The sequence below is a fragment of the Thamnophis sirtalis genome, unplaced genomic scaffold (genome assembly GCF_051295495.1).
Source record: "Thamnophis sirtalis isolate CommonGarterSnake01/CBP01778 unplaced genomic scaffold, rThaSir2_p1.2 scaffold_3, whole genome shotgun sequence".
In the NCBI taxonomy this organism is placed as follows: domain Eukaryota; kingdom Metazoa; phylum Chordata; class Lepidosauria; order Squamata; family Natricidae; genus Thamnophis; species Thamnophis sirtalis.
The window spans coordinates 90,184,648-90,205,041 of NW_028261383.1; the positions used below are offsets into that span (position 1 = coordinate 90,184,648).

The window sequence follows — 20,394 nt, forward strand, 5'->3', positions numbered from 1 at the left end:
TATTTGGTCAGATGGATTAGGCCTATAGCAGGGTCCCCTTGGTAGGCTCATATTTAGGCACTAGCAAAATAGTACTGCAGCCTTCATCCATCATGGTAATTACTTTTATAGACAGTCAGAAAACAAGGACGACACAGTGTTGTATATATTGCCCCAGCAGCAGGTCAACTGCAAGTCTTTTATGTGGCTTATGAGCATGTTTGAAATAGTTTATTGGCAAGAAGGTGACAAGCAACAGGGAGAAAGCAGAACTATTTAACTCATTTTTTGCATCTGTCTTTACACATAGGGAAAAAACAGTCCAACCTATCAAAAACAGCACCACAAAAATCAGATTAGGAACACAAATTGAAATAGGGAAGAAAATGATAAGTGAGCACCTGTTTACCCTAGACAAGTTCAAATCATCAGGACTGGATGGATTACACCCCAGGGTTCTGAAGGAACTGGCAGACAAGATCTCAGAACCACTGAACTATATCTTTCAAAGATCCTGGAGCACTGGGGAACTGCCAGAGGACTGGGAAAGAGCTGATGTGGTTTCCATCTTCAAAAAAGGGGGAAAAAAGATCCTGGAAACAATAGCCCTATCAGCCTGACCTCAATACCAGGGAAGATTCTGGAAAAGATAATCAAGCAACAAATTAGTGAACACCTAGAAGTAAACAAAGTAATAGCCAAAAGCTAACATGGGTTTGTCAAAAACAGATCATGCCAGACTAATCTTACTGCATTCTTGACAAAATTAGTGGACCAGAGGAATGCCATTGATATAATTTACTTGGATTTCACTAAGGCATTTGATAAAGTAGATCATAACCTACTACTAGATAAAGTAGAAAAATGTGGGATAGACAGCATCACCACCAGATGGATTCGTAACTGGCTGACCAACCTCACTCAACGTGTAGTCCTCAAATGGAACTGCATCTACATGGAGGGAAGTATGCAGTGGAGTATCCCAAGGTTCTGTTTTAGTCCCAATAATCTTCAACATCTTCATCAAATATTTGGATGAGGGGATAAATGGGGAACTTATCAAATTTGCAGATGACACCAAGCTGGCAGGAATAGCCAACACTCCAGAAGATAGGGTTAAGATACAGAAGGATCTTGACAAACTTGAACATTGGGCACTATCTAACAAAATGAAATTCAATGCTGAAAAAAGTAAGGTTCTACATTTAGGCAAGAAAAACAAAATGCACAGGTACAGTATAGGTGGTACCTTGCTCAATAATAGTAACTATGAGAGGGATCTTGGAGTCCTAGTGGACAACCATTTAAATATGAGCCAGCAGTGTGCAGCAGCTGCCAAAAAAGCCAACACAGTTCTAGGTTACATAAACAGAGGGATAGAATCAAGATCATGTGAAGTGTTAATACTACTTTACAATGCCTTTGTAAGACCACACTTGGAATACTACATTCAGTTTTGGTCGCCAAGATGTAAAAAAGATGTGGAGACTCTAGAAAGAGTGCAGAGAAGAGCAACAAAGATGATTAGGGGACTGGAGACTAAAACATGAAGAACGATTGCAGGAACTGGGTATGTCTAGTTTGATGAAAAGAAGGAGTAGGAGAGACATGATAGCAGTGTTCCAATATCTCAGGGGCTGCCACAAAGAAGAGGGAGTCAAATTATTCTCCAAAGCACCTAAGGGCAGAATAAGAAGCAATGGGTGGAAACTAATCAAGGAGAGAAGCAACTTAGAACTGAGAAATTTCCTGACAGAACAATTAATCACTGGAACAGCTTGCCTCCAGAAGTTGTGAATGCCCCAATACTGGAAGTCTTTAAGATGTTGGATAGCCATTTGTTTGAAATGGTATAGGGTTTCCTGCCTAGGCAGGGGGTTGGACTAGAAGACCTCCAAGGTCCTTTCCAACTCTGCTATTGAATTGTACTATTGGAAAAATGCAAGAAAAATATAGTAATGGGGATCCAGACGTTTACCACAATGGACCCCATAAGCTTGAGTGAAGAAAGTCTTTACAAGCGGACCTGAAGAAGCAGACTAAAAGTGTGCACCAGAGAAGATAGGACAGCACTGACAATATTTTTCTGAATTTAGATTTCCCAGAAAAATATGAAAGGAGACAAAGCTCGTGGTTTCATTCTCGAGAGGTTTCCTTACATGGCAGCCTTTTTGAGTTTCGTCAGAATTCCTTCCTTCTCCGGAGAGCTACCTAGAATGGTTGTCTGTCGCGGCCTTGTGAAACCAAACCATTCGCCCCCCTTTCAGACTCCTCTTGTTTTCCAGCGCCCAAATACAAAGAGCCTGGAACTTTAAAGGGAAGAAAGAGGAGGTGAAAATGGTCCCTTTGTAACCAGGCGATTGGTTGGCTGCAGAGGACGGGCATGGGGAGGGGTTATTTAATCTGATGTCACAAGCCTACAAGTGGGGGAACGAGTTATTTATAGAGGCGGAGAGCAGCTGCGCGGACGCTCGGTGAGTGGCGGGGCGAAGGGCGCTCGGGGGCGGCCTTCCGAGGTAGGTGGGGGGTAACTTCGCCAGTCGAAACCGAGCCTTTCCCAGCAAGCCGCTGTAGCGGCGCCGTTGGTTTAATCGCTTGTACCTTCCGGGTATTGTTTTAGCATCCCACTTGACTGAATTATTCGTCGCCCTTCGCATCCTCCTTGATCGTATCCAGCCGCAAAGCAGAAAAGAGACAACGAGAGAAAGCGATGGATCCGTGTCACACCGAGGAGACTGGCCCAGAAATCCCCGGCCTTGGTGAGAGGGCGCCGCTGAGCTGCGGAGGGAGAGATCTGCGGCCTAGCGACGGTTGAGGCCGTTGCTGCGGGTTTTCGTGCGTTGGCGCAGATCGGGGAGGGGGAGGGGCCTCGCTTCACACACTTCAGCCCGATGTCTCATTCCCCCAAACACGCGGCCGGCGAAAGGGATTTCCTCCTCGCGTCGGTGAATTGTCCCGCGTGGCTTCCTAAAGAAAGCACTGGGGGGAGGGGGCTTCCCTCCCAATTATCCTGAGCGCCTATTCCTTCCCTTCCCCCGCCCTTTCTTTTGACCACGTCCTGTCTCCGCCATTGTCGTGGGTGTTTCCTCGAGGCGCCCCTCGCCTCCCGACTGTCCGGCTGCAGCGAGGAAGTGGCGGCTATAGGGTTCATTCGGCCTTCTGTTCCCTACCGGATTGTAGTAAAAAGAGGGAGGAGGTAAAGGATCTCTGGACGGAGGGAAGATCTGCAATGGTTGTTAGGTTGGAAATCTCCGAAATGGAAGCCAATGGGACACGTGACCGACGGCAATAACAAAACCGAGCGAACGGATCTCGCTCTGGTATACCCTCGCCCCTCTGCGCAATATAAACGCCCTTTGGCCGAGCTCTGTTTTGAGCGGCCTTCTCATGTATCGTGTCGCCCAAAGAAACGAAAGCTTTGCTTTCCCCACGAACCTGCCCTGTTCGTAATTAGGCCCTGTAATGGTAGTAATGGCTTAGACGGAATCGTGGGACCTCCCTCGTAAGCAATGCTCTGCTGGACCGGACTCTTGACCCTTCTAGCCCAGTGGACGGTTCTCAGCTGCAAAAGAAAGCCCACTAGTCTTGAGAGCAACCACATTGTCATTAAAGCTAATAGTTTGTTGTGGAAAATGAGGTTCTTGTGAAGGAAACGTACAAATTAATGTCAAGAAGGGGTCCTTTATTTTAAAGCTCTTAATAGAGCAGGAATGGGGAATTATGGCCGTTTTCTGACTTGTGCACTTCAACTCCCAGAATTCCTGAGCCAGCCATGGAGTTGAAGTCCACAAGTAAAAAGGGCCATAGTTCTTCACCTCTGAAATAGATCTTGATTCTATTTCTGTTACATTCATCAACATTTATCAAATTCCAAATGATAATTACAATACTTCAACTGCTAAGTTTAGTCTTACTAGTTTAAGTCTGTATTACGAAGTGCAGTTTTAGGGTAATTTAAGTTTTCTTAATGCATATTGTGTTTCCATTGTTTTAAGGATTAAGAATGCTATAGTGGAGGCTAAATGTTATTATCCTTTGGCTACCTGAAGAGCTATGCTCTTAAATTTAATTAGTGCAGTGAACTGTGTTAATCAATTGTAAGAATTTCTGACAAGTTAGGATTTTAACTTTGGTTCTTTATATAAACCACAGCAGCCTGGTTTGGGCATAACATTTAGCCTTAATGGACAAGTACATATGTTGTAAATCAACAATAAACCACAACTGTTATTGATGAACAAACCTGTGAATTTAGATTAAATATGCTTTAATGGTAAGTACAGTTTTTCCTTATGAGAAATTGTCTTCCTCAACTTGTCCATTAATAGACAAACTGAATATAGAATTAATATGGCTGACAGCATACTTGTGACATTAGTTTCAAAACAGATTTATCAGATTGGCCCTAATGAAAAAGGTAAAGATGTTGTACTTAACAAATCTTTATTGAAATTAAAGTACATATAAAATAGTACTAATTGGATTTGTTCGCTGAAAATATTGTGCATGTTGAAATCTATTATCAGTGTAGTAGTTTGTGCTCATTAGATAAATAATAGTTTTCTTAGTTTTTCTCTTGAACAATATCTTCATTTGCTAAGCAGTCAAAAAGCCTTGATCTGTGAAAACAAAGGTACTCAAGCCAAGACATTTGAAGCTTATTAATGGGAATATTGAGGGTAGAATTGTGTTTGTGTATTCTGTAGCCAGTTGAAAATTGCTTTGACTATTTGTCAGATAAGGAAATCTATTCAAAAGAGTGTTCTGGGCCTTTATTATTTGGTTAACTGGTCTCATATTTTAATAAGTATGCTTTTGTTTTGTTTTTTTACTACATCCACAAGAGAAGTAGAAACTATTGTTCTTACATTTTCAGCAATATGCTTTAATATTGTGTTTGCAATAAAAACTTAATTAAGTTTGTTAATATATCTCTATATAAAAGATAACTGTTAATAGAAGACATAAGACGGTTTCTTACACTTTGAACCTATAAGTATTAGCCAACATTGCAAATTGCATCGAATTCTTAAGCACTGCACTCTGAAGGATCTGCTTACTGTTGGTCATAGAGATACATTTATAAATAAATCTCTATTTAAATGGAGATAGTGGGCAAGGTACTCATATGAAAATTTGGAATATAATTAAAATATAGTGCAGATTATGAACAGAAGAATTTGCTAATGGTATAAAAATGAAAAGGATGGACTGCCTTGAAGTTTCTTTGGCTACAAAATATAAAGTGATTTATTATGGTTATGTATCATTCTGCTCCAAAATGAGATGTATTTAAACATGGCATGATAAACAAATAGGTATACACTACAAAGTTATGAATTGAACCTCTAGTAATGAGTTTAAAAATCACAGTGTAAATTAAGGAGAAATAATACTTATTCTAATTGGTATTCTTGTTTTATTTCTGAAATTTCTATTCACATCTAAGACCAAAATGGGTGTGCCTTTCAGATTGTCAGAATCCATTCTGCAAAAGAAAATTAGGTTGTATTTCACCTGGAGTTTAATTAATTGTTTTCAATTAATAACTGGGATTGCACTCTCAGATGAGTATTTTAGTAAATTTTTCATGATTTGAGTGTAGTAGTACTCGCCTCATTTTCATATTGGAACTTTTCCAAAAATCCTTTAACTAAAACATATTTTTACATATTAACCTCATTCTTGGAATATTCATGGTTCATAGTTTTTAGAAACTTACATTCAAAAAATTAGAAAATATTTATTGTGTCTGTATTTTACTTTTTCTTTTAAAACAGTTATAGCCTTGAAGAGTTTTGCATACATTGATCTCTGAAGCTTGATTAAAATTCAAGCAGATATTGCTAAGATCTGCTGTTAAAACCACTGAATGCATCTGTTCCTGAATCTTTAAAGATTCATCAGAGTGTAAGCATTTATGGCACTGTAATATATCATTTATATTCCTTACAAAGTGGTAGTAAGGAGCGCTAACCTTGAATATGTAATATTCAAATGCATGATTACATTCTTCCCTGAAGGATTTTTTAATTTATTTTTTCTCTAGCATTAAAAGTATCTTAAGTAGCAAAAGATGCATACCTCATTGTCCTTTCATAAAGCCAGATTTCATGTGAAGGTTTTCCAGATATTCCAGTTGAATTCCTTTTCTTCTCCCTTTATGATATAGTGACTTCATGCATTTCTATATTTTAAAAAGAGAATAGAAAATATACTAAATGTTTTGCAAATGCTTTCAAGTGCATTTAATTCTAATTATTCCCTACATTATACATCTTTCTACTTATGTAGAGCTTAATATAAAGCATATATGTCTATTGAGATTTTCAATCATGGTCGTTGCAAAGGTCCTTTTTCAAGAGGCAATTGGTTTTTCTTTGAAGAAATTTCGCTTCTCATCCAAGAAGCTTCTTCAGTTCAGACTGGATGGTGGGGAATGGAAAGATGTATAGTCCTTGCAGGCATCTGGTTATTTGGATTCTTTTAGAGAGTCCACTTGGAGGTTGATCTGTATCCTCAGTAGTATCCACTACTAGTCGAGTAGTGCAAATTGGTGTGGAGCCTTCTTAAAACTGTTGAAAAGACTGCAGTTGTGGAGTTGTGCTTTCTGCAGGAGGTTTTCTACCCTGTGTCCCTTCACTGTTGAACACAGGAGCAGACTGTTGGGGATGAGTCTGTGTTGTCTGCACCTCAAACTGAAGCAGAAATGATTTCTGCAGACCACAGGAACACAGTCATTTCAAGAGGTTCCACAGCCATTTGCACTAGTAATCAGTGATCCTGAGGAAATGGACAAAACTCCAAGTCCATGACTCTCGAAAAGAATACAAATGTCCAGCTGTCTGCAAGGAATATAAATCCTTCCATTTCCCACCTTCTAGTTAGAACTGAAAAAGCTTCTTGGATGAGAAGTGAACTGTCTTCAAAGAGAAAGTCTAGTTGTCTCTTAAAAAAGAACTTTGGGATAAAGTGTGTACATTTGAAAATAGGACTTAATTAAATTGTGGATGAATTTGCTTAAGAAACGATTTAGGATAGCAGTCTTACAGTAATATTTAATTAATTAGATTTATCAGTGAATAGATTGCAGATATCTTGTCATTTAACATATCTACTACAGATAATATAACTGTCAAACTCTAAGCTAAATATTGAATCTTCCATTTTAATAGCAACGTTTTACTTTCAATGTTTAAATCAACATCAGAATCCCTTAACTGAGTCTCCATTGTTGTTTCCTGGCAACAGTGAGTATGTACAGTATATGGAATCTTGACATCAGAACCATCAGAAGACTTGAGTCTAGGGTTTAGACTTGTCAGGACTCCTAATTGCTGTAAGCAATAATTGGATTTTGTGCCTATATACCTAAAATTAAGATATTCTGTAAATGTGTATCAGTTGAATTAAGAAAATGTGTTGCTGTAGTAAGATGGTGATTTGGAATGCTATGTCAAGGTCAAAATACAATCTCAAATCTATAAAGGTTATCACCAAATTATAGTTTAATGAGCTAGAAAGAGGAAACAATACTTGACTAGGGAGTACATATTTTAAATTACATTTGTATCTTCCCCCACTCCAAACAACTTTTTAAAATTGGAAGATGCTTATGGATATATGTATAACACAGGTAAATAATAGTATGTGGTGAAATCAAAACTTGCTTTGCATACCGGTATATTCAATGATTTTGTTTTGTGGTTAATCAATTTTGGGAAGTGGCTTCATCTAGATTGAGAAAATATATGATCCTAACTTTGTGTCTCAATGGGATCTCTGCCAGTATATATATATCCTGGTATGTATATACTTTTGAAAGATCTAACTTCAAGAGCTTGCAAGAGGAAGTCTGAGTTTCACGTTTGCTTAAATCTTTCAGTTGTCATCAGATTGTAGTCTATATTATCTACATATGGTTGTAATCTCAATTTGATATCGGTAACATTTAAAATTATAACCAGTTTTGGCAGAAGGAAACATCTCAGGAGTTGTCTGGAGATAGATAATTCCATCTTGTTCTGTCAGACTCAAAACTGTTTCAATAGCCAGGCAAGCCAATCCTGATAAATTACACTATTTCAGTGATGTCTCCTGATTAAAGAGTTGAGAGCAAACACATAACTAAAGTAAAATAGATGCAAGCATATATTGTAATATTAAAGTACACTTTTGAGATTTCTCCCTGTGTCAAGTCAAGTAAATGGTTGGTCTAGTGGTTAAGGCACCAAGCTAGAAAGCAGGAAGCCATGAGCTCAAATCAAGCCTTAGCTGTGAAAGCCAGTGGGGTGACTTTGGGTCAGTCAGTCTCTTTCTTAGCCCAACCACCCCACAGGATGGTTATTATAGGGAAAATAGGAGGAGGAAGATGTGTGTGATATGTTTGCTGCTTTGAGTTATTTATAAAAATAATAAAGGTGAGAAATAAATGCTGAAGATGATGCTTGCTGAACCAATCCTTCCAGATGGACTTCATGTTAGTATTAAGCAAAACTATTTCTGAAGTAGAGAGTCAGTTTGGTATAGTGGTTAAGGCACCAGACTAGAAACAGGGAGACCATGGGCACAGAGCCAACTGGGTGACCTTGGCCAGTTATTGCCCCTCAGATGTAGGAAAGTGCCAATAGAAAAATCGCTTTTGAAAAACCTTACCAAGAAAACTGCAGGGACTTGCAAACATACATATAGCACAATTAAAACCAGTTACTGCTAAGTAATATGAAACAAAACATGTATAATGTTAAGATGCTACATAAAATAACTTAATTATATCTATAGACTTGGGCAATTCGTATGTGTCAATGTCTAAGCCTAAATAATTCATGTTGGTTTGAATTTTAGGAACTGATCTTTAGTCCCATTCTCTCATTTCAGTCAAAACTCTCTTGATACTCAACTTCAGGTATTTGAATGTTCACCACTTAGCAAGTGATCAGGAATTATTTCCAATTCATCATAATGTTTTAATAAATGGACAACTGCAATCCCAAATGTGCTTTTTCTTCTTGGAGGAGAAGGAAAATGTCTTCATGGAAAAACAAAGTCCAGTTGTCTTTTGTAAAGTACCTTTGGGATAACCATGACCTGGACCATTGAGAATCTCCACAGACAATTTAACTATGGACAACCTCAGCTGTGTAAAAGGTGTCATTTATATTTAGCAAATATAATATAGAAGGTAATAGGATTTTGTACATCACTGTCTTCCAAATATCTGAGTCTTGAAAATTACTAAGATTGAACTTAACATTGGCAATGAGAATTGGCAGTTTCCAAGAGGTTAATATTGTAATTGCAATGCAGCTGGGGTGGAAGATATGACAGGAATTCAAGATTTTCTGATCAAAATTATTTTAATAATGCCTATCCTTGGACAGTGATATCGGTGTTAAAAATATGGGCAATTTACAGTATAAAAAGCTTTTGGAAATGCACTTAAACTTTTCGTTGATTTTTTTTTTACTAAGTAAATTTGTGACCCGTTAATTAGAAATAATTTTTAAAAGTCCACCCAAACCGAACTAGCTATTTGCTGTTTTCACGTTTTGTTTTGGTCGTGGTTAGGTGGGACATAATTGTGATGCTCAATCTTAACAATTAGTTTGGCTCTCAAGAAAAAAATTCTTGGACCTATGTTGCAGGACTTCATTTGCAGGATTAGCTAATAGATATGTTGTTGTTTGGCCTAATTACTATTATAAGGCGCGAAGCTACTTACCTGTATTTCATGCAATTGAGGCTTTTTCCCAAGCGTTTTTGAAAGCTGTAGTTCAGTGTGTTAAGACTCGGGCAGTGTCTTTTGGCGGGACAATACATGATTAAGGCCTTTGTCCGCTGAGCGGAACCGCAATGAGTTTCTCTCGCGCCGCCTTCACGCCTTCAAGAATGCCGTTTATACTGGGCCAATCTGTAACGGCGCAGCCAACCCCTCGTGTTTTGGCCACAGAGAACTTTTTGCCTTCGCTTCCCGCTTCCCGCTTCCTAGTGTCTCGCCCCGTCACCGGATCTTAGATGCGGATTTGAATAAATTTCAAGTCGCCGCCCATTTCTCGTTTTATAGAGCCGCCATTTTCCCCGTTTCTATGTATTCGCAATTTTTCTCCGGAGGATCAAAAGTCTACTTAGTCTTCTACATACGCCGTATATAGGCGTATAAGGCTACGTTTTGAGCGCAGTGTTAGAGGTACTTGAAAGTCTAAAATTTGTTACGCGTGCTTAATGGATCGATTTTTTAAAGTTGTGTGTGAACGTAATTGCTAAGTCTCGCAATTGACACTCCTTTTCTGAGAAGTTAACAATTGGCTCAAATGTGTTAAAACTTGCTTTAAGCTAATGTTAAAAGAAAAAGCTAAGCGCAGTTTTGATGAAAGGCTCTGGATGCGTTTGTTAATTGAGCAGCGGAGAGTACAAAATTTGAGTTTCGGTGACGGGATAAAAACGTGGCGGGCTTTGTCCTCAGAGCTACGCGAATAGTTTTTCCCGTCCGGCAAGCTTCCCGTAGTGGGAACAAGGATAATTGCAGGGACGAGTATATACTTCAAATAAGATGAAGACGACTCTAGTTTAATTCCAGTTAAGTTTTATTTGGAATTGCCTTCTTTCTGAAGTAAAATCGACTTCGGATTTGTGCTATAGAGGGTGGGGTGGCGCTTAAAGAAGGAGGTGGGGGGAAGGGAAGAAACAATCTTCAGGACGCATGCGCACTAGGGGTGGTAATATACGCGCGTGCGTTTTGGGCTCCATTTTCAGCCACGCCGCGGCCGACTTAGAAGAAGGTGAGCTTACTTTTAGTTGAGTAATTTGTTGGTTGCAGACTAGTTCGAAGGACTTCCGAATTTGGGATCCATCTCTTCAGCCGGTTGTTCTCTTCAGGTTACTAGCAGCAGTCGAAGCGCGTTTTTTGAGGTGAAAGCGGCACTAGGGCCTGGCCGAGCGGAAACGCATTACTCGTTCGCCGCCATTTCCTAAGAACGCAGCGCGTACCGCTACAGCCGCCCGGCTTTCTGTGTTTGGAGAGGTGAAGTGACTATTCAAACCGTCTCCAGTGTCCTGGACGAGGATATCGGTCGCCATGTGTACGTGGGGTAGGCATTGGAAAAGCGGAGATGGGCAAACGCGAAGTCTGGGGGGCGTTATATGGGCCGGGTTGCGAAATTTCTACCCCACTCAGTGTGGCGACGTTTTTGTCTGCCCCTAGCAACAGAAGGCGAAACTGAGACCACCCTCACATCTGGCATGATGTTGAACACGGAAGGCGGTGAGGGTTATGTCGTAAAAGTGCGGGGATTGCCCTGGTCCTGCTCTGCAGATGAAGTGCAAAGATTTTTCTCTGGTAAGTTTTCTGCCTCTCGTTCTGGCTAAAGCAAAGAATAAAGCTTTCCTTTCTCCGGAGCAGTATTTCCGGGGGCGAGTTTTGTGGGGAGTTTTCCTTTTCAGATTCGGTAAAATGTGAAATACTCCTTTTTCGTTGTATAATATTGCATTATGTTGGGTGATGACATTTTAGGGAAGAGAATTGTGGTTCTGAATATACCTACCGTGGTGAGAAAGAAATTACTGTTCTGAGAGTATAATCTTATTGATAGCAATGTACTTATGATTAATGGGTTGTGCCTATTATCTTGTTAATTAGAATCTCCTTTCCTCACCGCTTAAATTGTTAATTAATTTCTGTTCTGAATGTAGCCTGTAATATATATTGTAATTGATATCTTTTCGACTTCTTATTTCAGAATTGTTTGACAAAAATCGTTTTTTGCTTAATTTTGTTTCCAGTTTTATGGTTTGGATAATACTGTTACATACATTTGACTTTTGCTAGAAGTCTCCTTGTGTGTTTAACTTACTCCACTTTTTCTTAGAATGCAAAATATTAAATGGATCTTCAGGGGTCCGTTTTATCTACACAAGAGAAGGAAGACCAAGTGGAGAAGCATTTGTTGAATTAGAAACAGAAGAAGATGTGAAATTGGCATTGAAAAAAGACAGAGAAACAATGGGACACAGATATGTTGAAGGTTTGGATTAAATTGAAATAGTAACTGATCAGTTATTTTGGGTGGAATTTAGATGCATGAGTATTTTTTGTGTATATAAATGTGATCCTGTTCTCCAAATGATTGTCGTGCATTAGCCTTTTTATGCCAGTTTCCAGAATTCATTAATTCTAAGTGCCTCTTGCAGTCTTCAAGTCAAACAACGTTGAAATGGATTGGGTTCTGAAGCATACTGGTCCTAACAGCCCTGATACTGCTAATGATGGTTTTGTACGTCTTAGAGGACTTCCATTTGGTTGTAGCAAGGAAGAAATTGTTCAGTTTTTCTCAGGTATGTGGGGTATAAGCTGTAAGTATGGGTAAAGATTAGAATTTAGTGGCTCTGAATACTAAGTATTAATTTAGTAATAAAGTAAACCATGACCATGCTTATTAAACTTTTAATATTGAATTCCTTCCTTTTAAGTGTTCAAAAAGATAAAAACTTGAACTATAATTTTGAAATATTTACTGAAGCTTAGTTCTTGTTTGATGTTGATAGATTGGAGGGAAAATTATTTTAATTGTTCCACTCCACTAAGACAAGTATTCTAAATGCTAAATTGACCTGAGTCTCTAGTTAATTAAACAGTTGATTTTGAAATTGGCTGAAAGTGGAAAACATTTTAGTGCCCAACTTTGGATATTGTTAATATATCAATCAAAATATCAAGGAATATAAAATATTTTTCAAAAGTTTTAATCAGGTGAAGTGTTTACAATGTGGGAGGAGGGGAGATGGGTGGGGAAGTGAAAATAAGATAATACATAGTATAAACAATTGTATTAAATTTTTGACTTGATATGATAATCTCTGCTATTTGCTAAAGATATATTTGCAGAGCTGAATATTTTGAAATATTTAATTTTTCAAATAGACTTTGTTTACATTTATCTACTCTAAAATAAATACAACATTTTCTGTCATTAAACATCAATACATAAAATTATTTTTCTATGTTTATAAAAAGGATTGGTTTCATGTTTTGCAATGTCTTTATAGTTGTATAAAATTGACTTAAAAGTTCATGCATTTATATAGCAAAAATTAAGAGTAAAACAAATAAAAATTAGCTTTACATTTAAATGTTCTGAATGCACGCACGCAGTAGACCAAAGAATCTTAAATGTATTTCTGAAATATGAGATCAACTTGTATTAACTTCAAATTTTATTGAAAAATGTCTATTCTAAAGGTCTTGCTACAAACCTTAAAAATGTTTACATTTTTAATTACTTGAAATAATATGATACAAATCATTGTCATTTTAGAACTGTGAAATATTTTACATAGTTATCTTTGAATTATGTATTCTGATTTGTAGAATTATTCTTGCTGTGCTTTAATTTTAATTGAAAAAATTAATTTGTTTATATAAAAATGGATTATTGTTTTTCTTAGCATATCCTGCATTAATTTGAGAGAGGATTGTTATTAAAGCTGCAGAAATGTATCTGTATACAAGCAGGATAGGTTAAGAATGTTATCTTTGCTGCATTTATATTGACATGTTTCTGTTATAGAGTTAATACTACGGTATACTGATTCTAAATATAAAGTATAACTTCTGGTATATTTTTAAAGCTATAAGAAAATCTTGATTGGGCTCGTGATGTTAATATTACCCCCTACTGGGGTTATTTGTCCTTGGGTTGAAGGGTTGGAAATCGTGCCAAATGGGATAACATTGCCGGTGGACTTCCAGGGGAGGAGTACGGGGGAGGCCTTCGTGCAGTTTGCTTCACAGGAAATAGCTGAAAAGGCTCTAAAGAAACACAAGGAAAGAATAGGGCACAGGTGGGGATGGATGGTTGGTTGGATATGTCGCTCTTCTTATGGTAAACTGTTGTTAAATCCATATTCTCTCTTCTTAAGTGCTCACTTTACAATATATACTTTCATATTCTAACACCTCCTTTGTTTTCATAAATATTACTTTCTTTTAATTCATGTGCAGACTGGCTGATGTGCTTGTTTTGCTCTTCCCTATTTCACATTATCTTGTTAATTCTGATTTAGTTTAAAATTATTTACAGAAGTTGAGAGATTATGGCTTTACATTTCTTTAATAGCACCAATTATGCCTCTAGTTCTAAATACACATAGCCTTTTATTACCATAAGAAAATGTGATTACTAAACTTGTTCTATACAATGATGTAACATTTTCTTGTGTAATTTTCACATAAAAGAATTAACTTTCAAAAATGTCACAAAGGGTTATTCTAAATTTTGTGACTAATTAATCAAAGCATGCATCTTTTGCCTATGCTAATTTGCTATGCAAACGCATAGGTCTTGTGAGCACATAAAGCTTATTGTAATGTATTGATGGGTTAAAGTTCTGGCGGAGGCTAGCTTTTTAACCCTACTCTCAATTGCCATATGAGCAAAACATGGGTCCTGTTGAGTGGACATGTTTCCCTCCAGAGCATATTTTGACTGTTGCTGTCATTAACCCTTAAGGTTGGGATAGCTTAATTAGCACATACTTCAAACTATTATTAAAAAATTAGCCTTGGATAATTCTTACTAAAAACTGGCGTATAATTGTCAGTTCCAAGGCTGCAGGGTTTTTAATGTACTATCTCTTGTGATTTAGTGTGTGTGTGTTTAGAAAAAAAACCTGAACTATTTTTATGTATGTAAACCTTCTAGGTACATTGAAATCTTCAAGAGTAGCAGAGCAGAAGTGCGCACTCATTATGACCCTCCTCGCAAATTAATGACCATGCAGCGGCCTGGTCCTTATGACCGGCCAGGTGTGGGAAGAGGTTATAACAGCCTTGGTAGAGGCAGTGGTTTTGAAAGAATGAGACGTGGTGCTTACGGTGGAGGTAAGGAACCACAACTTTTTTTACTCTACAAATTGCCTACAATGAGTGCAATGTTTGGTTCATTTCAATAAATGTTGAATTATGGTTTGTAGGCTATGGTGGCTATGATGACTACAACGGATATAATGATGGCTATGGCTTTGGATCTGATAGGTTTGGAAGAGGTAAGTATTCTTTATACGGGTAGTGAAGAAACGTAGTATACATACAAAAGATTTAGAGTGGACTCTCCTTTCTGCAGGAATGTCAGATCATAGATATGGTGATGGATCCTCTACTTTCCAAAGTACAACTGGTCATTGTGTACATATGAGAGGATTACCTTACAGAGCTACTGAGAATGATATTTATAATGTAAGTATATTTTTAATCGATTTGTTCCATTAATTGAATTACAATAAGCTGATTATAAGTATTTTTCATGGACTGACAACTTCTGTATGATGTTCGTTATTTAGTTCTTTTCGCCTCTTAATCCGGTAAGAGTACACATTGAAATTGGACCTGATGGCAGAGTCACTGGAGAGGCGGATGTTGAGTTTGCTACTCATGAGGATGCTGTTGCTGCAATGTCGAAAGACAAAGCAAATATGCGTAAGTTGCATGCTTGATCTATAGCAGCCTGTCAAACTGGCAGCATGCGGTCTGGCTATATATAGCCTATGCAGGCCATGATTGGGCCGGTACAGGCCACATCCACCCTGGCTCTTCAAATGCAAAAAACATCCTGATACATTGTTATGTCACATGATATGGCTTGTGATGCGATCGGGTTTGACACCCCTGATCTACAGCATTACACTATTTCTATCAGAATTAGATAGCGGAATAAATTATTGTATTTCTTAATATTGAACAATATATTTGCAATGAAATACCTAAAGTTACTTAGGTATCATTGAAAATTTGATGGTCTTGTGTGAGCTCAGTGCATTGTTGTCTTTGTATTTCTACAGAACACCGATATGTAGAACTCTTTTTGAATTCTACAGCTGGAGGAAGTGGTGGTGCATATGGAAGTCAAATGATGGGAGCAATGGGTAGGTGTAAACAATTTAGTTTCACATTAGTGCTGCTGCTATTCAACAAAACTGGCTGATTTTATGTAGTTCCTGTTTGTTCTAAATTACCTGAAACTGAAATTCAACTTTGTTTTAATTACAGTCAAGGAAACAGAAGGCGTGGTTCAAGATTGGAACACTAACACATTGGCAGGTATATAACTTTTAGATATACATTCCAACAATTAAATATTGTATATGTATGAATGGAGCAAAGACTGGTTCTGGATTGAGGAGTGGTAATAGTAGTGGGAAATGTTGGTATTTATCAAATTCATATTGCCACTCATCACAAGAGAAGTAATGTTGCTACTTCCTTTTTGAATTATGAATTTAGGATAGAGAGTGGAAGTGGCAGCTATTACAGCAGATTTTCATTTTAGTAATGTGCTATTAAATTCCTAGATCTATTTGATTTTCAGCATGTACTTTTCAATACTGCATAGAACCAATTCACATGCTGAGTTTGCTTATAAAAATTCTTAGTCATTTCATTTGATGTAAAAGGTATGTGTGCTGTTTTTATAGGACTTTGCAGAATGATTTTTTTGGACAAATAAATTTAAAAAAACTAAAGTTCATAAAGAACAATAAAATCACTTTCCTTACAAATTGACTAGTTGGCAATACCGAATTTAGAAGCCACATTTTCAACTGCAAAAACTGTTTTGCAGAGAAATGAAACGAGTGAGCTTTTAATTAGAACTATGTTCAGCTAAGTTTTGTGTATTTGCTATTTTGATGTAGATTACAGTATTAGAAGCAGTAGAAGTAGAGGAATTAGTGGTGATATAAGTAGATAATTTTTATTTTCCTTATTTCATGTGCCAAATATAGTACAATTTGTGTTTTAGCAGTGTAAGAGCCCTAGGACATGTTAATATTTATTTCCAGACACCACGTAATATTTAGCTAATTCACTTGAGATGAAGGTAATTTTCTAAAAACAATGTCTTATGCCATCAAAGAACAATAAAATCACTTTCCTTATAAATTGACTAACTGGCAATATTGAATTTAGAAACCACAAAAATAAATCATTTGAATGCTGGTCTAGAGAGGTCTTCCTTGACAATTAAGGAAGAGAATCAAAGTATTTATTTATTTAATTAACACAGCTTATATGGCTGCTCAACGCTCTCAGTGGCTCTGGGCAACTTACAAAGAATTGGTACAAGAAGATAGATTTGTCTGTCACGTAAACCTCTGGGCAAATGAATGACATCTTGTTTAGATGGACTATAATTCATGCTCTTTATAAAATATAACGATAGTAATTAACATTCATATTCTTAACTTTAAAGGAAGCCAATCCAGTTATGGTGGTCCAGCTAACCAGCAGTTAAGTGGGGGTTATGGAGGAGGCTACGGTGGTCAAAGCAGCATGAGTGGATATGGTAAGATGTTTTTATTAATATTTAGAAGGCTATTTAAAATTGTATTTGAATTATTTAGCCATTTATATGAGGGTCATCATGCTTCAGCAAACAAGTGCAGATATTTTGAGTTTGTCCGAGTATTTGGTTTTAGCTTTAAAACATCAAAATCTAGAGGAGCAAGATCAATGGAGAGCCACTGATTGAGCATAGATTTTTTTTTAAATCTGAAAATAGTTTGGCAAATGCCGAGTGATCAAGATTTGGATCCAATCCACACGAAACTAGTTCTGGCATCTCATGGTATGTAATGTGGTCATGTGTATTATTTTGTGCAGTAGAGGGAGGGCATGAAACTATTCCAGGATTTGATTCTATTCTGTGCTTTGCAAAAATCTGGGAAACTGATTTGCAGTTGGCTTTATAGACATCTTAAAACATACAATGACATAGAAGGAAGTTTGCCTTTTTATTAGTACAGGATTATGCAAGGCGATATAAGGGGAAACTTGGGAGGAATATGTTGCCTTGGAAATAGCACTGCACTTTTGTACTAAATTGTATAATATGTTATCTGCTCTAGGTAACCAGAGTGCAATGAACAGCAGCTACTACAGCAGTGGTAATCGTGCATCCATGGGGGTGAATGGCATGGCTGGAATGTCTAACATGTCCAACATGAGTGGTGGCTGGGGAATGTAACTTGTCACCTGATTTTTTTTTTGTCAACTTTTTTAAGAAAACAAAAAACTAAGTTTAACAGTTTTGCAATACAAGCTTGTGATTATGCTTTACTTGTAAGTGAAATCAGGATCATTTTAAAACATTCAGGTTCAGTATTTTTGAATATGCTGAAACATTCATCTAGGGTGTAAGTCCAGTAAAGAAGTTCCTGTTAAACAACTCTCAGCTTTTTCCAGTTTTTGTTGTAGGAATGTATTTGAGCAGTAAATGTATTTAGGTTAAAGCTGTTTCAATTATGTTAAATGTTGCTCTTATACCACATAACACCAAACACTTTTCAGTGCATGTTCAGGAACATGCTTTTTGTACAAACAAGTTATAGGAGCTGTGTTGGAAATTCAAGTGAACCTTTGGCATGTTAGTTCTAGTTTTTTCTTTTAATATCTCGTAAGGCACATTTACGCTTTTTAAGTTAATAGGGAAATGTGAGGTGCAATACAGCTTACCTTTAGGATTTTGGTCTTAGTGTTCAGATGACATCTGAGACCTTGGTTTAATCTTTTATTGTGTTGTGATTTATTTTTAGGTGTATTGCGCTAAGTGAAACTTGTTCAAATAAAACTTCCTTTTAAAAACTGGGAACATCTCTTGATTTAAATGAGCATTATATTTCCTGGCAACAATTCTTGCACATTAGAAATTATTATAGCCAAGTTAGTCATAAATGGCAGTTAAAATGAAATTGCATAGAAAAGTAAATATTACTAGAACAATAATTGTATACTGATTATCAATAGGAAATATTCTGTGTTTATGAAATAGTTTTGAATAGCTTAAGGAAAGCAGATAGTGATTATAATTTGTAAAATATTTTTGCCCACATAGTATTTTTTAGATGGACATTTAAGAGTACCAAAATACATGAATACTGTGCTGTTTTAAAGTAAGAGATGTATAAAACGTTAGTGCATAGATCATTCCACTTGATGCAAACTGTTAAAAAATAGTCTACAGAACTTTTAACATATTTTGAAATATAAATATTTCATAAGGCTTCATAAATATTTCATAAGGTGTCCCCACAGGTTGTGAAATACATGTACGGGTACTCATTTAACATTTGCTCATTCACCAGCTGTTCAGAGTTCTGGTGGTGCTGAATGATGAACATTTAAGACAGGTCCTTGTACTTATGGCCATTGTATAGGTACAGTCATGTGATCACTATTGTGATCTTCATTCATTGCTGCTTCTGACAAGCAATGTCAGTGGGGATCAAATGACCTTGGAAAGCTGGGACTTTGGGGTTAGCCTAATGGCATCTGGAGCTCCTAGAATAAACATAAATTGGCATGGTTATGTGATAGCATACTTTACAATTGCATTCATTTGATGTCAAGAGTTCCTGGTCCCAATTATGTTAAGTAAGCAAGGGCTATCAGTACAGTGTATTAAATGTTGGGGTATGGGAAAAGGAATGGCTATCTGTTAAAACAATGTCTGATAAATCTGAACGGGATTTTTCTAGTTTTATTAATTTCAGCAATATACAAATGGTAGTTGTAATATTCAATGGTTTACAAAAGAGTTGTGGGTGGGTGCATTGAGAACCTTTGTTAAGTAACATGCACGATTGAGCTAAGGAATACTATTATTTGGGCATTGGGTTTTAACACATGCTAGAGTTTAGACTTACTCATTGCATCTGAAGCATATTCAACAGAGGTCATCTAAATCAGATTTGTTTGACTGCTGAACGAAATACCAAAGCCTGAACTGGGTGTGCCTGAAAAAGCCTTGTAATTGCTTGAAGGCCATTAGTCACTGATACTTTATCTCCAATATGTTACATGTATACTGTATCTGAGGAAGGAATTCCAGTTTGTCTCTTAGTAATGAAATTTATTTTACATTTCCTGTTCACGTTGTGGTTCTTTCTATACCAACCATGGACATGGTTCCTTGTCCAACCTTTCCTCTGAACCATGTTATTGCTTCAACCATTTAAATTTATCTTTTTGCCTTACTGAATTTGAAACATGCCTCTATTTTTTTATTCTCATTGTTTTATTTCATTTCAAGCAAAATGCATTTCCTGTTTTTTCCAACTTGATTCAGGTTGACATAGCCACTTAGCTGATGGCTTCATTGTGATTATTAATATTTAATTATTCCAACTTAAATGAAAATTTTCTTTACACTGAGCCCTCGCTATCCATATTCTATTAGACTAGTACAGGGGTGTCAAATTCACGGCCCATGGGTCAGATGCGCTGGCCACGCTGGTCTAGCGAAGGGCAAAAAGTCGCAATATGTCACGTGACGTGAGGCCATGGGTTTGACACCCCTGGACTAGTACAACATACAGGCAACCATGTTTTAATGATGCTTAACTTTATCCCTTTAAAGACTGATTTCC

At 37.1% G+C, this 20,394-nt stretch overlaps 1 protein-coding gene across 10 annotated transcripts; it reads left to right on the plus strand.

Annotated features, from left to right (window-relative positions):
- Nucleotides 1–2,399: 2,399 nt before the first annotated feature.
- On the plus strand, nt 2,400–18,617 carry LOC106538644 (heterogeneous nuclear ribonucleoprotein H1). Of its 10 annotated transcripts, none has more exons than XM_014053198.2 (15): nt 2,400–2,453; nt 2,600–2,738; nt 11,180–11,314; nt 11,844–11,999; nt 12,166–12,309; nt 13,677–13,815; nt 14,676–14,854; nt 14,947–15,018; nt 15,075–15,208; nt 15,313–15,448; nt 15,811–15,894; nt 16,019–16,069; nt 17,220–17,312; nt 17,529–17,594; nt 17,875–18,617. In XM_014053198.2, exons 2-15 carry the CDS (start codon nt 2,690–2,692, stop codon nt 17,991–17,993), a joined length of 1,557 nt encoding a protein of 518 aa, XP_013908673.2. In that variant the 5' UTR covers nt 2,400–2,453; nt 2,600–2,689; the 3' UTR covers nt 17,994–18,617. The 10 variants fall into 10 exon arrangements, with proteins under 10 accessions (XP_013908673.2, XP_013908675.2, XP_013908674.2 ...); XM_014053200.2 differs by having other exon boundaries at nt 15,096–15,208; XM_014053199.2 differs by having other exon boundaries at nt 11,186–11,314.
- Nucleotides 18,618–20,394: the final 1,777 nt, after the last annotated feature.

Coding starts and splice junctions, on each gene's coding strand:
- LOC106538644 (XM_014053198.2), top strand. CDS start 2,690: ATGGATCCGTGTCACACCGAGGAGACTGGCCCAGAAATCCCCGGCCTT. Junction 14,855..14,946: donor ACGTGGTGCTTACGGTGGAG/GTAAGGAACCAC, acceptor TATGGTTTGTAG/GCTATGGTGGCTATGATGAC. Junction 16,070..17,219: donor GAACACTAACACATTGGCAG/GTATATAACTTT, acceptor TTAACTTTAAAG/GAAGCCAATCCAGTTATGGT.